General features: G+C 44.4%; 1 protein-coding gene across 1 annotated transcript in view; it reads right to left on the bottom strand.

The window, feature by feature from the left end:
• Positions 1 to 4,051: 4,051 nt before the first annotated feature.
• Positions 4,052 to 17,480, bottom strand: part of LOC311147076 (ephrin type-A receptor 3-like) — a gene marked incomplete at its 5' end in the record, with an annotated part of 130,607 nt that continues 117,178 nt past the window's right edge. The window contains 6 exon segments of the mRNA XM_084183695.1: positions 4,052 to 4,515; positions 4,687 to 4,827; positions 4,968 to 5,161; positions 5,408 to 5,557; positions 10,284 to 10,493; positions 12,150 to 12,211. Coding sequence (XP_084039821.1) covers positions 4,416 to 4,515; positions 4,687 to 4,827; positions 4,968 to 5,161; positions 5,408 to 5,557; positions 10,284 to 10,493; positions 12,150 to 12,211 — 857 coding nt within the window. The 3' untranslated portion in view covers positions 4,052 to 4,415.

Genomic DNA, 17,480 nt, shown 5'->3' on the forward strand with positions numbered 1-17,480 from the left:
TACGACATCCGCTCCTCATTCACTCAGCCTATTGAATCCACTGGTCCCACCCACACAGAACTACTCTACGCCTTGACCTCTTTCTCCCTTCTCTCTCCAGATGAAATCCTGTGACTACTGAGGTCCGGCCGCTCGACAACCTGCCCACACGACTCCATCTCCTCCTCCCTTCTCTAGACCATCTCTGGAGACCTTCTCCCATTCCTCACTTAACTCATCCCTGACCACTAGTTGTGTCCCCTCTGACTTCAAAATAGCCCGAATATCTCCTCTCTTCAAGAAACCAACACTCAACAGACCAGTCTCCCTTCTTTCTTTTCTTTCCAAAACACTTGAGCGTGCTGTCTCTGACCAACTCTTTCGCTATCTCTCTCAGAATGACCTTCTTGACCCTAACCAGTCAGGCTTCAAACCGACACTGCTCTACAACATCCATAGAGTACGACCCTACCTCACACGGGAAGTGGCACAGGTCCTAATCCAGGCACTTGTCATCTCCCGTCTGGACTACTGCAACTCGCTGTTGGCTGGGCTTCCAGCTTTTACCATTAAACCCAACTTATCCAGAAAGCTACAGCCCGCCTGGTGTTCAACCTTCCCAAGTTCTCCATATCACCCCCCTCCTCCGCAAACTCCACTGGCTTCCAGTCGAAGCTCGTATCCACTTCAAGACCATGGTACTTGCCATTCGGAGCAGCAAGAGGAACTGCCCCTCCCTACCTTCAGGCTATGCTCAAACCCTAATCACACAGCAAAAAAAAACATATTTAACCTTTATTTAACCAGGAAAAGACACTTGACGTTAGAAATCTCTTTTGCAAGGGGGGACCTGGCAAGAGATCCGCAGGAAGAAATCAGCAGGAAGAAGTCAGCGTGTACATACAACACACAATACAGTACATTAAAAACAATTACAATGGTCAGTGACATTTTCTTCGATCAGAGCTTTAAACTCAGACAGCAATACCCTCTCCTCCAGTTTTAAAGTATTTCTTAGTTCGTTCCAGGACCAAAGTATTTAGACCGCTTGAATTTTCCAAATTTTGTTACGTTACAGCCTTCTTCTAAAATTGATTAAATTGTTTTTTCCCCCCTCATCAATCTATACACAATACCCCATAATGACAAAGCAAAAACAAGTTTTTATACATTTTTGCAAAAAAACTAAAACTGAAAACTGAAATATCACATTTACATAAGTATTCAGACCCTTTACTTAGTACTTTGTTGAAGTAACTTTGGCAGCGATTACAGCCTCGAGTCTTCTTGGGTATGACGCTACAAGCTTGGCACACCTGTATTTGGGGAGTTTCTTCCATTCTTCTCTGCAGATCCTCTCAAGCTCTGTCAGGTTGGAAGGGGAGTGTCGCTGCACAGCTATTTTTAAGTCTCTCCAGAGATGTTCGATTGGGTTCAAGTCCGGGCTCTGCACGTCTCTGTATGTGTGTGTGTGTGTCGACATGCACGTGTGTGTATGCGTGAAAGAAAAGTAAGATACCAAAAGCTTCAGGTGAGAAATAAAAAATATGAGCATATTTATTACAGCAACATGAAGGACTTTAGAACAAGCGCATAGAAATCTGCCATGATAAATATAATGGGGCCAAGGGCAGGAAGGAAGAGAGACCAGGGAGAGCGAGAGAACAATCTCACAAGGAATCAGTCTGGGAACATTTAATGAACCGGCCTGGCTGGGGGTAGAAGTCTTCACTAACAAATATCTAGGATCAGCTTACTATTTCCATATCCTAACTTTAACTGTTAGGGGGGAACACAAAACTGACCTTTGAACAGTGTCTAAGGGCAACTTTATCCATCCAAATGAAAGGGCTCAGAGCCTGGCTGAGGTTCAAGGGTCATGAGATAGGGGTCAAAGGTTATGATGTCTGGTTGGGGAGTGATTGATTATCTTACCAAACGAGGACAATTTCAAAGTGTAAATTGATGAGTACTGACAGACAGGTAACCTTCAACTGGTCACCACTGTCCTGCAGTATTTAGCTTTTTTGAATTTGAATGAACGGACGCAATATGCTGTCCTTTGTTGAATATTTGAGTCTAATTGATGACACCGCAAAAGGCTGCTGGCAATTCAATCCATTTACTATAACGAATACATCCTTTGCTGGTAGCGCATCATTATTAGAGACACCTTCAGAGACACATTGGAAAGACAAAGGTTAATTCAGCTGTTTAGATTTGCTAATCTCCATCGTGTGTGGGAGGCATTGGAACACTTACGAAGGGAATAATCCTAACTTCTCTCTGCTATACAGCGACCACCATGTTCAGACAGGTATACCAACAGGTACAATTCCTAAACCAAAACAAACACGAACAGTTTACTTTCTAATGTATTTTCCAATACAGCTTCCAATAAACTGGTGGTTGATTTACAGCAGCAGTATAGAGTTTTATGTATACTATTTTTTAAAGAACCAAAACAGAGGTGCTAACAGCCTGGGGGTTTTCAGTTATAAAACCAGATATTTTCTGTGACGTCACCTCGGGGAAACAGATAAATACTATATACAGATTTACTCATAACACCGCATCTATTGGGATCAGGGGAGAAGGGGAACAGAAACATAGCACAGTAAATAAGGCATCTAAAAGTCGAGCGTCCTCAGGTCGACGGCCGAGTGAAAACTGCAGTCCCTGTCACCTGTTAATCAAAGACTGAAACGTAATACCCATGCTACGTAACGTACATTCCATAGAGCAGGTCAACGAATCACACGCTGCCTATCTCCTATGACCCGCCTCCGCAAGAAAAAATGCCAGATTTCTCTCCTTCAGAATAAAAGTACATCATTACCATCATCATCACCATTATTGTTACAAACATTCTAGAGTTTCAAATCAACTCTGTACATATTTTACAGTATGGTACAATGGTATATATGTTGGTGCGTTTGTTGTCCAGTCAGGTAGCAGAATAACACTGTTATCATAAACATAACCAGGTACATACAGGGGTGCAGTGCACAATGACGGCCATATTAAATCAAAACCGCTAGCTGGATTTCCTAGATAAGTCCAAAACTTCACTCTTCCCTCCCCAAAGTGAGAGGGAATGTTGGTTTTGATATGCAGTAGAATTTCCTTTGTTTCACATTGTAAATATTGTTTTGTTGAGTACAGGACATTTATGTTTTTCACTTATCCAGGAAATGACGTTAGCAGGTTTGCTTGAATAGGGCCTTGACTCTTGTAGATTTGGAAGCAGTTGGCATTACTGAACAGAGGTGGTTAGCACAAACTGTGAATGAACCCATATTAATCAGGGGTGAAATTAGGCAAAAACATCACTCACCACAGTCTACTCAAGTCAAGTCTACCTCACAACCAAGACTGCTTGTCTGACTTTTCCCAACATTTCAGAGCAATGCTAACTGTACATGGCAGAACGTCTGAGAAACAGATACACATTCCAAACAGTGTCAACTTCACACATACAAGGTTATCTACTTCTCTGCGCTTCTGTCACAAACCGTTATAGCTTCTCCAACTGAGGAGGCCAACTCTTGGAAGATAATGTGCTAACACTGTATTGTACTGCAGATTTCTTACTGCCGGCATCCTATACGTTGCTGCTGTAGGCTGTACTAAATGAAAAATGGTAGGGCATCTTATTCAAGTGAACTGTGTGTGTCTGGAAGCAGTGGCTATGGAAGCCCTATCTATTCCTGGCCAAACGGAACGGAAGTCTTCTGAGACCATAAACAGACATCTCCATCTCATATTTTCACATCTCTCTATTTCTCCTATCTCCCTCACACATCCATGAAACGTCTAATAGCGTCCTCGGGGAGGGGCTTATAGGAAGGGGAGGGGCCTGGAAACACATGCACCAGGAAGGAACACCCCACCTGCGTTGCCTGACGACTGATACAAACTTTACGTTCAGTTCTAGACTTGCGGACTGACACATAGCTCTTGTAAACATTTATCTATACATATATAATATCTCCTGGCACCGTAAACTGTGTAGAAAATAAAAAAACAGCTAATCGTAAAACGAAAAACAAAACAACCATAAAAACAACTGTACACTAAACTTCACAGACAGTGATGATAATTACAATCAACTTATTTTTTTATTTTTTTTATTGTTGTTGTTCTTGTTGATATGGTCTGAGACGTCTTGGATGTAGCCTGGTTTCTGAGGTTGCTGGGTTGCTAAGCCTCTAAGTGCGAGGACAGAAGCTGGAAGTGCCTACACTATCAAAACATCCAGGACGGGTGGAATGGTGAAGCTGCGAAGAGGAAGTAAAGGAGCCGAGCGTCCATTACGGCTCCATCTAAGTGTTTTTGTATGGGGAAACGCAACCCAAGATGTCTATGTCGGCTTAATCTCAGAGCAGAGCGTCCATTTTGGCCCTCCCTCTCTGTGTGTCTCTATGGGGAAACTGTTATACTTGGATGTGGGTCCCCTGGGTCTGCAGGCTCTGGACACTGGAGAGGATCTTCTTCTGGTGACCCGCCAAAGTCACATCCATCTTAACGAGCTCACTACAGAAGAGGACAGAGCAAAAAGGGAGTTAGAAAAACGCGAAACAGCTGCAACAACAGACTCCCCTTTCCCCAACTCAGCTCAGCCCAGCCTCAGCTCAGCCCTGCTCAGTCCAGCCCTGCCCAGCTCAGTCCAGCCCAGCTCAGTCCAGCCCTGCCCATGTCTCTCACCTGATGCTGATGTAGAGGACAGAGTCCAGGGTGACGTATCCAGCGCTGGAGAAGTTCTCCTTGTAATGGTCCATCTTGATGGCCTCCAGCCACTCCTCCACCGTACTCACACTAAACTCTGGAGTGGTTGGGTCTTCCCTGCTGGGCAAACAGGAGAGAATATACACATTCTTATCAGCATAGTTAAATATCACAAACAGTCCAGATACTAGTTCTAATAGTTTATTCTGGATCTGACAGTGTGTGCCTGAAGACTGAGTTTTTGACCCATTGTAACTCACCATACTGAGCTGTTGGCCAGCTCTCGGAGTCTGGCTGGGTTTCTGATCAGCTTGTCCAGGGTGGTGACGATCTGGCCAAACTTGGGCCGTTCGCTGCGGCCCTTCTCCCAGCAGTCCAACATCAGCTGGTGGAGGACAACAGGACAGTCCATAGGGGCCGGAAGACGGTATCCCTCATCTATCGCTTTTATCACCTGGAAATTGGGGGAGGGAGAGAGAGAGAGACATAGAGGCGGATTAGATAGACCCTAGTCAATCACAATAATTGTCATCATAATAATGCTAGTCCACTGAGGATGGGAGAGAAAGCCAACTGAGTCCATCTAGCTTCCGCACAAAACAAACCCACGATTGACAAGAACAGCCATCAATAGCAAATAATTGATGAATATATACCATATCAGCTATACACTGTGCTTTATCATAATGAAACTACTCACATCCTGGTTGGACATCTCCCAGTAAGGTCTCTCTCCGTATGAGACCACCTCCCACATGACGATGCCGTAGCTCCACACGTCACTGGCTGACGTGAACTTCCTGTAGGCAATGGCCTCTGGAGACGTCCATCGGATGGGGATCTTTCCTCCCTGGAAGGGTTAATAACAGGTTTATAAAGGGTTAATAATACATTTAGAAAGGGTTAATAAAACATTACTGAAAGGTTAATACAAGATTTACAAACTACTACTATTCATGACTTTCTGCTTTGACCATATGTACCAATTCAACTCATTGAATTCCGTTGAAAGAGAGAGAGGAACAATACACGTTGTGGGGGCGTAGGTAGGAAAGCTCAAAGAACTGCACGGAAACACAGAATAGAGTAGTCATAGGGATGTACCTCATTATATTCATTGATTAAAACACAAACCCAAAGCATGTCTTTCTATTCACACAATAACAGGGAACACAGTAGTGCTTTGACTTCACTCCTCCATCTGTCCTCTTTCACTGGGCTTTCACAAGCCTTTTTTCCTTTGTTGTTCAGGAGGAAAATAAGGATCAAAGGAGTGTATATGGAGTAGGTGCAGCAGAAAACAGGCCTTTAAAAGGCATTGGGACTGACTGTGTATAAGGAGGACAGAGGAGACAGCATTAAGATGCCTGGTTGGCTCCCTATACAGATCACACCAGTCTTAATATGCTGCTACTGTTGCACCCCTACTAGTCCCAGCTCTCTGGTCAAAGTCAAATGAAAGAGACAAAGTAAGAAGTCCCCCCCCCCCCCCCCTCTTTCTTTTTCTCTCTCCCTCTCTAACCCTCCCCTCTCTCTTCATTTCACTCCACTCTTTCTCTCTGTCTTTCTTACTCTCTCTATCTTCCCTCCCTCTCTCTCTCTCTCTCTCTCTCTCTCTCTCTCTCTCTCTCTCTCTCTCTCTCTCTCTCTCTATCCCTCCCTCTATGGCCTGTAGATCTATGTGTGTGTGTAGATGTACAGTATCTACCAGCGTGTGACTGACACATTAGCTGAGTAATTACAGATCTCTAAACTTCCTTTTTTATCCAAGATTTTAGACAAAGTTGTTTTCAAGCAATTTGTGGCTTATTTGAGTATGAACAATTTATTTGAAAAATTCCAGTCGGGCTTCCACTCACTTCACAGCATGGAAACTGCTTTATTGAAAGTCAGTAATGACCTTCTGTTGGCTGCCGATGCCGGTGAATGCTCCATTCTAGTTCTTTTGGATCTCAGTGCAGCGTTTGATACTATTGATCAGAACATCCTTGCTGACCGTCTGGAAAGGTGAGTGGGAATCTCCGGCGTTGCCATCGACTGGTTCAGGTCATATCTATGTAGCAGACGTTTCTCAATGAGCATGCATGGATGGTTCAGTATCATCCCCAGCATCTATTCACTATGGTGTCCCTCAGGGGTAAATTCTGGGGCCCATCCTTTTTTCCCTGTACATGCTTCCCCTTGGTGACGTCATCCGCAATCATAACATCCAGTTTCACTGCTATGTGGATGACACGCAGCTTTCTTACCAATCAGACCCAGTGACCAAGCTAGCGTAGCTTCCCTTCACAAGTGTCTTGCTGACATCAAATGTTGGATGTCTGACACATTTCTCCACCTCAATGATAAGAAATCAGAGGTTGTTTTATTTGGCCCCTACCTTGCTAGATCCCAGATTGTAAATAACCTTGGATATTTGTCCACCAATGTAAAGCCTACAGCCAGAAACCTTGGCGTGGTCATTGACCCTGACCTAAACCTCTAGCTTTATGTAAAGAAGGTTGTCCAGTCCTGCTTTTATCATTTAAGAAATATAGCTAGTGAAGTATTTTATTTCAGTCACTGATCTGGAGAAAGTTATACATAATTTTATTTCCTCACACCTAGATTACTGTTACCCTTTGTACAGTATAAGTCTCAGTCAGAAATCACTCCATCGTCTACAGTTAGTTAAAAATGCTGCAGCTCGGCTTTTAACAGGCACCAGAAAATGTAACCATACCACACCTAAAGTATTCACACCCCTTCAATTTTTCCACATTTTCTTGTGTTACAGCCTGAATTTTACAATTGATTACATTTAGATTTTGTGTCACTGATCTACACATAATACCGCATAATGTCAACGTGGAATTTTGTTTGTAGAACATTTGAGAAATTAATAAAAAATGTAAAGTTGAAATGTCTAGAGTCAATAAGTATTCAACCCCTTTGTTATGGCAAGCCTAACAAAAAATGTGCTTAACAAATCGCATAATAAATTGCATGGACTCATTCCATATTCAATAATAGTGGTTAACATGATTTTTGAATGACTACACCATCTCTGTATCCCACACATACAAGTATCTGTAAGGTCCCTCAATCGAGTAGTGAATTTCAAGCACAGATTCAACCTCAAAGACCAGGGAGGTTTTTCAATGCCTCGCAAAGAAGAGCACCGATTGGTAGTGTAAAAAAAAAAAAAAACGCAGACATTGAATATCCCTTTGAGCATGGTGAAGTTGTTAATTACCCTTAGGATGGTGTATCAATATACCCAGTCACTAAAAAGATACAGGCGTCCTTCCTAACCCAGTTGCCAGAGAGAAAGGAAACCGCTCAGGGATTTCACCATGAGGCGAATGGTGACTTTAAAACAGGAGATAGGAGAAAACTGAGGATGGATCAACAACATTATAGTTACTCCACAATACTAACCTAATTGACAGAGTGAAAAGAAGGAAGCCTGTACAGAATACAAATATTCCAAAACATTCATCCTGTTTGCATCAAGGCACTAAAGTTATACTGCAAAAAATGTGGCAAAACAATTAACTGTTTGTCCTGAACACAAAATGTTATGTTTTGGTAACTCCAATACAAAACATTACCGAGTACCACTCTCCATATTTTCAAGCATAGTGGTTGCTGCATCATGTTATGGGTATGCTTGTAATCATTAAGGACTGGGGAGTTTTTCAGGATAGAAAATAAACAGAATGGAGCTAAGCAAAACCTGGTTCAGTCTGCTTTCCACCAGACACTGGGAGATGAATTCACCTTTCAGCATGACAATAACCTAAAACACAAGGCCAAATCTACACTGGAGTTGCTTACCAAGAAGACAGTGAATATGGCTGAGCTAAAGTTTTGACTTAAATCTACATCAAAGTCTTATGGCAAGACCTGAAAATGGTTGTCTAGCAATGATCAACAACCAATTTGCTTACCAAGAAGACAGTGAATATGTCCGAGTTACAGTTTTGACTTAAATCTACTTGAAAATCTATGGCAAGACCTGAAAATGGTTGTCTATCAATAATCAACAACCAATTTGACAGAGCTTGAACATTTTTGAAAATAATAATGGGCAAATGTTGCACAATTCAGGAGTAGAAAGCTCTTACGAGACTTACCCAGAAAGACTCACAGCTGTAATCGCCGCCAAAGGTGCTTCTACAAAGTACTGACTCAGGGGTGTGAATATTTATGTAAATGAGATATTTCTGTATTTCTGTATGTTCAATAAATGTACTAACATTTCTAAAAACATGTTTTCACTTTGTCATTATGGGGTAGTGTGTGTAGATGGGTGAGGAAATATATATACATTTAATCCATTTTGAATTCAGATTGTAACACAACAAAATGTGGAATAAATCAAGGAGTATGAATACTTTCTGAAGGCACTGTAGCTAGATCTATATGCTTATCCAGTCCTTTTATATCTTCGTGAAGTGCCAAGGAGGTAGGGGGTAAGGGGTCGATTCTGGCATTAGGCTTTAGTATAATCGTACTCTTTTTATCTCTGGGGAATGAGGGGCGAGGAGTAGGGGAGTGAGTGGTGAGTTAGAGAGGTGAGAAAAACAAAAGCTTTTTCTCTGACAAACCTGCAATTATCCCAATGGGAGGACAAGGGGCACTGTTAGACTAACAGAGATTGACAAGCTCTTTCACGCGGGATTTCTCAACCTCTCTCTCTTTCTCTCACACAAGAGGAAGGGAGTAAGGGGCATTAGGAACGGAAGGAGTGAGGGGGGAGAGAGGATAGTAGAGAGAAGTGAAAAGGGGAAAGGCTAGTGAGTGAGGAGTAAGGGGGAGAGGGGGGATGAGGGTTGAGGTGAAAAAGGGGATGTGAGAGGTGAGAGGAGAAATACATTTTCTCAGACAAACCTGCAATTACCGCATATTTGGACGACAGGGGCACTGATATGGGCTGACAAGCTCTCTACTTCTCCTTCTCCTTCTCGCAATCTCTCTCTTTCTCTCCATCTTCCTACTCTTCTCTCTCAGTCGCTCAACCTCACAAACATACAGTAGGCTACAAAATTGATGAAAATCCCATCCTTTCATTGATCATTGATAAATATCCCTGAATCCAATCCTTTCAGATCTACAAAGGCTGTGTTTACACAGGTAGCCCAATTCAGATATTGTTTTCCCCACTAATTGGTCTTTTGAAAAATCAGATCAGCTCTGAAAAATATGTGATGTAAAAAGATCTGATGTGATTGGTCAAAAGACCGATGAGTGAAAAATAAAATCAGAATTGGGCTGCCTGTGTAAACAAAGCCTTTGTAGATCTGAAATGATTGGATTGGGGAAAATTCCACCTAGGCCTATCAGTACAAATACCAAATTGCTTATACCCAGAGCCATATATAGCTAGATCTACTGTACAGTATATGCCTATCCAGTTATTTTATATATTCATGAAGTGCCAAGGGGGTAGGGGGTAAGGGTCTAACCAAATTCCAATTGTACCATCCTGTATCAGTCTGATTTAAATAGCATATTCCTTTACCTACATGTACGGTATAGTAACACATTCTCATTTATATTACACGTGTGGTATGTGTGTGTGGGTGTCTTACCCGTGTGGTGTATGCAGCCTCAGGGTCATCCTCCAGTACTCGTGACAGGCCGAAGTCAGACACCTTACACACCAGGTTGCTGTTGACCAGGATGTTGCGGGCAGCCAGGTCTCGGTGAACGTAGCTCATGTCAGACAGGTACTTCATGCCCGATGCGATGCCACGCAGCATGCCCACCAACTGGATCACTGTGAACTGACCGTCGTGTTTCTAACAGAGAGAGAGGGCGAGAGAGTGAGAGAGAGAGAGAGAGAGAGAGAGAGAGAGAGAGAGAGAGAGAGAGAGAGAGAGAGAGAGAGAGAGAGAGAGAGAGAGAGAGAGAGAGAGAGAGAGAGAGAGAGAGAGAGAGAGAGAGAGAGAGAGAGAGAGGGAGACACTGTTGAATACAAGTTGCTTGCTGTTGTATGTTCTGTCTGTGTTGTCACCGTCGGCCCGGCTACAATATGCCCTTGGGGAACAATAAAGTTTATTGAATTGGCTTGAATTGAACACATACAGTATACACACATCGCGTCCACACCACAGTAGGCTTACTCTGTCAATTACACCCCCAGCCTGACTACCTTTTTTCTCCCTCAATCTCAAACTTCCTTCTCCACAGTTCCAATAATATACGGCAGGCTGTGTCACTGAGAACAGATCACCACTGTACTACGCTCATTACCACAGTACAGATACAATTCTCCTTAAGTGGAGCCCATTCCCATCCACAATACTCTGGCTAAATGAATGATGAAAACTGACACCAAAGAGAAAGAAGACCATTCGCTCATATACACCCGAGCACACACACACACACACACACACACACACACACACACACACACACACACACACACACACACACACACACACACACACACACACGTGCATATTCACAAAAGCAAGCACACACACCCACACACACATGCATCGGCGATGTTCGATCTGGGTAGTCAGCATAATGACTTTCATAAATAGTGGCTTCATAAAAATCCAATATAATTCAGAGATCAGTTTTATGGGTAATAGCTCATACAGCTCCACCAAGGGTTACATGTGTTTCATTAGACCTCAGATCAATTAAGCATCGGTCACAAAAACAAAGCATCCCTCTCCCTCTCTCTCTCTCTCTCTCTCTCTCTCTCTGTCTCTCCCCCACTTTCTCCTCTCTCCCTCCCTTCCTCTCTTCAACCCCCACTCACCCCTGCCCCCCTTCTCCCGCATATCCCTTACTGGAAGTGCTGCTATAGGATAGGGAGAAATTGATAAAAGAGGAAGTCTGTGGGTTGGAGAGACAGAGCAATCAATCAGCATTTCACAAAACAATCCCTAATTAACTTACTCTACAGCTGCTGAAACACCGGCAGGGGATGTAGATGGATATTGCTCTGAGAGAGAGAGAGCCGATGTGTGTTTGTGCGTGAGTGTGTGAGTGTGTGGTAGAACAGGATATTATGCGGGATGATATTGCTGTAACGTAAACTAGCTATAACGGGATTAAGGTCTAGTGGATGGATATAGGAGTGGAAAGATGGACATAACACTCGTGGTCATCTACTTGTCCATCTATGTATACTAAGCCCCATTCTAAACATTACTGATGTAGTGTGTGTGGGTCTGTAGGTTTGTGAGTAAATCCCTCCATAGGCATTTACTGTAAATTCATTCAGTACGAATGAGGCCAGTGGGGTTGAGTGGTTTTCTTTCAGAACTGAAAGGACTCCATTACTTTCTTACAATCACTTTCTTTTCCTTTCCATCCCTCTTTCAACCAGGATAGATTTGTAAATACTACAGGAGCAGCACAAGCTGACCTTCAGAGAGTATGTTAACATAAAGTACAGGAATAATGAGAGTGTAGTGTGTGTGTGTGTGTTAACTAACCTTCAGGAAGGTATCCAGGGATCCATTCTCCATGAACTCTGTGATGATCATCACTGGCTTACCTGAGGACAGAGAGAAAAACACATCGACATTTATGCACAGAACACAACACAGATACAGGCTACAGAGAGATGGCAAGAAGGTAGAGCCAGGAGAGGTTAATGGTCACAGCGGAGACCAATCTCATTCACCCTTTCTCCCACATACATCTCCCCCTCTCTCTCTTCCACCTCTCCCTCTCTCACTCTCTCTCTCTCTGGGGTACAGTATGGCACGTCGTCATCATTCACAGTGTCAGCTTCTAATCAGGGCCTTGCATAAACGGCAGGAGATAATTACTTTGGGCCAATCCACCAGGGTGAGTGTGCGTGTGCATGCAGGGGGCCATCTTGAGATCTCATGAATACTGATCAGCCTCTTGGGGACGAGGGGGAGAAGGGACAGGGGAGACGGAGGAAGGAAGGGGGAATTGAACACCTGTGTGTGTAGACGGGTGGAGGGAAGGGGGTGGAGGCAGGGGGTAGTCAGTGTGATTGATTGACAGGTCTAGTTCCCCGCCTGGCACCTGGTGGGGCTTATAAATGATGAACAAAGTACCCCCATATGCAGGCACCCGCAGTTGTTCCCACTGCTTTACATAACCCCCGTACCCCCCCCCCCCCCCCCCAACCATTGTCAGAGGAGGGAATGCAGTTCCAATCACACACACATTAAAAAAATATATATATATATTATTTACCCCTTTTTCTCCCCAATTTCGTGATATCCAATTGGTAGATACAGTCTTGTCCCATCGCTGCAACTCCCATACGGACTCGGGAGAGGCGAAGGTCGAGAGCCATGCATCCTCCGAAACACAACCCTGCCTTGACACAATGCTCGCTTAACCCGGAAGCCAGCCGCACCAATGTGTCGGAGGAAACATCGTACAACCAGCGACCGTGTCAGCGTGCATGTGCCCGGCCCGCCACAGGAGTCGCTAGAGCGCGATGGGACAAGGCCAAACCCTCCCCTAACCCGGACGACGCTGAGCCAATTGCGCGCCGCCTCATGGGTCTCCCGGTCGCGGCCGGCTGTGACACAGCCCGGGATCGAACCTGGATCTGTAGTGCCTTAGACCGCTGCGCCACTCGGGAGGCCCAATCACACACACATACACTAAAGAGAGAAACAGTCCCTGTGTGTGTGTGTGTGTGTGTGTGTGTGTGTGTGTGTGTGTGTGTGTGTGTGTGTGTGTGTGTGTGTGTGTGTGTGTGTGTGTGTGTGTGTGTGTGTGTGTGTGTGTGTGTGTGTGTGTGTGTGTGTGTGTGTGTGTGTGTGTGTGTGTGTGTGTGTGTGTGTGTGTGTGTGTGTGTGTGTGTGTGTGTGTACACGGTAAGCGTGATACAGTTTGTAAACAGCCTGTGTCAGTAGTGATGAATAGGCCACATTTCCCTAATCAGAGATGCTGGGAAGAACCAGACAGAGATAAGGAGCAGGGAGGGAGGAGAGAGAGAGATGGAGGGAGGAGAGAGGAGGAGATGACTGACAGGGAAAGAGAGGTGATGAAAGAAAAGAGGAAAATTGAAAGAGGAGGGTGAAGGTTGAAGGTGCGATTGGGATGAGAGCGGAGAGGTATGGGGGAAATATGGTTGTCAGGGGTGAGGGGAGAGTAGGAAGAGTAGGGGAGAGAAATAAAGGAGAAAGTAAGAGAGATAGGTGAGGAGGGAGAGGGGGAGGAAAGGGGGAGCCGGGGTGAGGGAGGCAGGAGGATAAGGTTGTCAGGGGAGGTCAGTAACAACACCGGGGATTCCTACCGTACAGCTCTATACTGGGTAAAGACGGTGATACATCACCCTAAATGAAATCACTATCTCACTGAGATAAATGCCACACACACACACACTAATAAATGCCTATCCTAACCCTCACCCCCAGCAGAGGAAAATCCAATTCCCTTCCACTTTTATCCCTTAGACTAATGTGGCTGTCAGAGAGAACACCGCTACCAGAGACGAGGCCAGAGGGGGTGTGTGTGTGTCTGTGTGTGTATTGACTGCAGGGCGCGCATGGGGACAGCACTGCGACAGCCATCTGATTTCGAGGCTGTCCTGCGGAGAAGTGTGTGTTTGTGTCCTGTGACTGCTCTATCAAAGGGACAGATGAAAGGGTCTGTAGGATTGATCCGTACCAAAGGGGAGGTCTGACAGCTCACAGCCGGCCCCCCTGACCTAACAGACAGACAGACAGACACGTGTGTATGTGTGAGAGTGACAGACGGACAGACTGACAGGCACACAGGCAGGCAGAAAGACAGAATACTGTGGTACAACTGGGGAGCTCAAAAAAAATGAATCTTATTGAATGAAGGTTAACAATGCTCTATTTCTCTGGGTGTGCGTGCGAAGTAAAGAGCTTCCCTAACTAGAAATAGAATGGGATGAGTGTTTTCACTGTGGTTGTCTGCTCTGACCGCTTGAGAAAACGCCACAGTTCAGCTCAGTAGTCCAATCCTTCCTTCATTCATTAAGACCATGCCATTATCCTCTTGGTCTATAATTCCTCTGCTATCTGAAGTCTTCATCTGGACTCCCACCATGGAGAATTAGCATGACAAGATGGCAGGGGTTAGCACCAAACCACACACACACTCCACCTCTGTCTATCTCTCTGTTTATCTCTCCCTCCTTCTGCTGCTCTGCTCCCATACAATAGACCCCATTGACCACGTCCCTGAGACTCAATCACATGCCAGACACGCACGTATGTGTGCATGTACGTGCACGTTCGCATACACATACACACGCGGTCAGGTTGCCACGTTTAGCCTCTCTCCATTAGCTCTACGCCTCTCTGCTGTGTTAACAAATAAAGCCCTGTTCTTAAGACCCTACAGAAACACATTCACTTCAGCAGGGCCGAAATAAAGAGACATTCATTAAGATAAACAAGTGCAGAGAGTCACTTCAAATCCACAGAACGAAAGCATACTTGGTTTTAGATGAGTTGTGTGTAGCTTTTATCTCATAACGAGTGTACAAAACATTAGGGACACCTGCTCTTTCCATGACAGACTGACCAGGTGAATCCAGGTGAAAGCTATGATCCCTTATTGATGTCACTTGTTCAATCTGTGTAGATGAAGGGGAGGAGACAGGTTAAAGACAGTTGAGACAGGGATTGTGTACGTGTGCCATTCAGAGGGTGAATGGGCAAAACAAAAGATTGAAGTGCCTTTGAACGGGGTATGTTAGTAGGTGCCAGGCGCACCGGTTTGTATTAAGAACTGCAACGATACTGGGTTTTTCACACTCAACAGTTTCCATGTGTATCAAGAATGGACCACCACTCAAAGGACATCCAGCCAACTTGACACAACTGTGGGAAGTATTGGAGTCAACATTGGCCAGCATCCCTGTGGAACGCTTTCAACACCTTGTAGTGTCCATGCCCTGAAGATTTCAGGGCAACTCAATATTAGAAAGCTGTTCTTAATGTTTTGCACACTCAGTGTATATGCTTCTGTGTATTTCCAGTTTCTAACTCAGAGTGGTAATACAGCTCTAGCTTTTGTAACCACCTCCCTGTTGACCCATATAGAGCCTTTCCCCACGCGAGTGCGTCAGTAAACGAGCACCTGACAGAAACAAAGAGCTCTGAAGATCAGGACTAAATTATAGCGCTCAGCTTCGATAGGACAAACAGACGCTCAAGGAGACTGCAGCACTGGATAAGAAACTGTGTGTGTGTTGAGCCTGTTGGTGTGAATATGTGTGTGTTGAGCCTGTTGGTGTGAATATGTGATATGACCGAGAAAGAGAGGTGTCCTCTCAAATCAAATCAAATCTTATTGGTCGCGTAAACATATTTTGCAGATGTTATCGCAGGTGCAGCGAAATGCTTATGTTTCTAGCTCCAACAGTGCAGTAGTACCTGACAATACAAAACAATACACACAAATCCAAAAAATAAAAGAACCCTAACCCTAAGAAATATCAGAACGAGCAATGTCAGAGTCGGAATATAAATATATATATATGTATATGATGGTGTGTATAGACATGATGGACAGTATGTGAATAGAAAAGGTGTATACAGCAGTAGTTATATAGGATGAGCCTTGAATAGAATACAGTATATACACTGAGTGTACAAAACATTAGGAACACCTTCCTAATATTGAGTTGCACCCCCTTTTGCCCTCAGAACAGCCTCAATTCATCAGGGCTCTACAAGGTGTCAAAAGCGTTCCACACGGATGTTGGCCCATGTTGACTCCAATGCTTCCCACAGTTTTGTCAAGTTGGCTGGATGTCCTTTGGGTGGTGGACCATTCTTGATACACACGGGAAACTGTTGAGCATTAAAAACCCAGCAGCATTGCAGTTCTTGACACACTCAAACCAGTGCGCCTGGCACCAACTACCATACCCTGTTCAAAGGCACTTAAATATTTTGTCTTGCCCATTCACCCTCTGAATGGCTCACCTACACAATCCATGTCTCAATTGTCTCAAGACTTAAAAATCCTTCTTTAACCTGTCTCCTCCCCTTCATCTACACTGATTGAAGTGGTTTTAGGAGACATCAATAAGGCATCATAGCTTTCGCCTGGATTCACCTGGTCAGTCTATGTCATGGAAAGAGCATGTTTTGTAAACTCAGTGTACATATGAAGTGGGTAAAACAGTATGTAAACATTATTAAGTGACCAGTGTTCAATGACTATGTACATAGGGCAGCAGTCTCTAAGGTGCAGGGTAGAGTACCGAGTGGTAGCCGGCTCTGTGAGTATGTATGTGTTTAAGATTGTTTAAGTATGTGTGTGTGTTTGTGTGTTGTGTGTGTGTGTGTGTGTGTGTGTGTGTGTGTGTGTGTGTGTGTGTGTGTGTGTGTGTGTGTGTGTGTGCGTGTGTGTGTGTGTGTGTGTGTGTGTTTAAAGGGATACTTCGGGATTTTGGCAATGAGGCCCTTCATCTACCATTTTTATGTCTCTGTGTCCAGTATGACGGAAGTTAGCGGTAGTGCCAGCATGCTAGCAGATACCATAGACTTCCAGTCATTATGCTATCGCTAGTTAGCAATTGCGCTAATGCTAGTTGGCAACTTCCTTCAAACTGCACGCAGAGACATAAAAATGGTATCCACAAGTTAATTAAACTCATTGCCAAAATCCCAAAGTATCCCTTTAAGAGTGTGTAGGCCGATGTGTGTATCTGTGTGTGATGCTCAGTGCTCCAGAGCTAGTTCATTTGCAGTAGGGTGGTGAGCAGGCTTGCAGATTGCCTATTGATCTTCTGCCAGGTGTGAGAGCAGCAGGGTATAAAATGGATGCAGGAGTTTTATGTTTTA

The sequence above is a fragment of the Coregonus lavaretus genome (genome assembly GCF_964263955.1).
Source record: "Coregonus lavaretus genome assembly, chromosome: 19".
Classification (NCBI taxonomy): Eukaryota; Metazoa; Chordata; class Actinopteri; order Salmoniformes; family Salmonidae; genus Coregonus; species Coregonus lavaretus.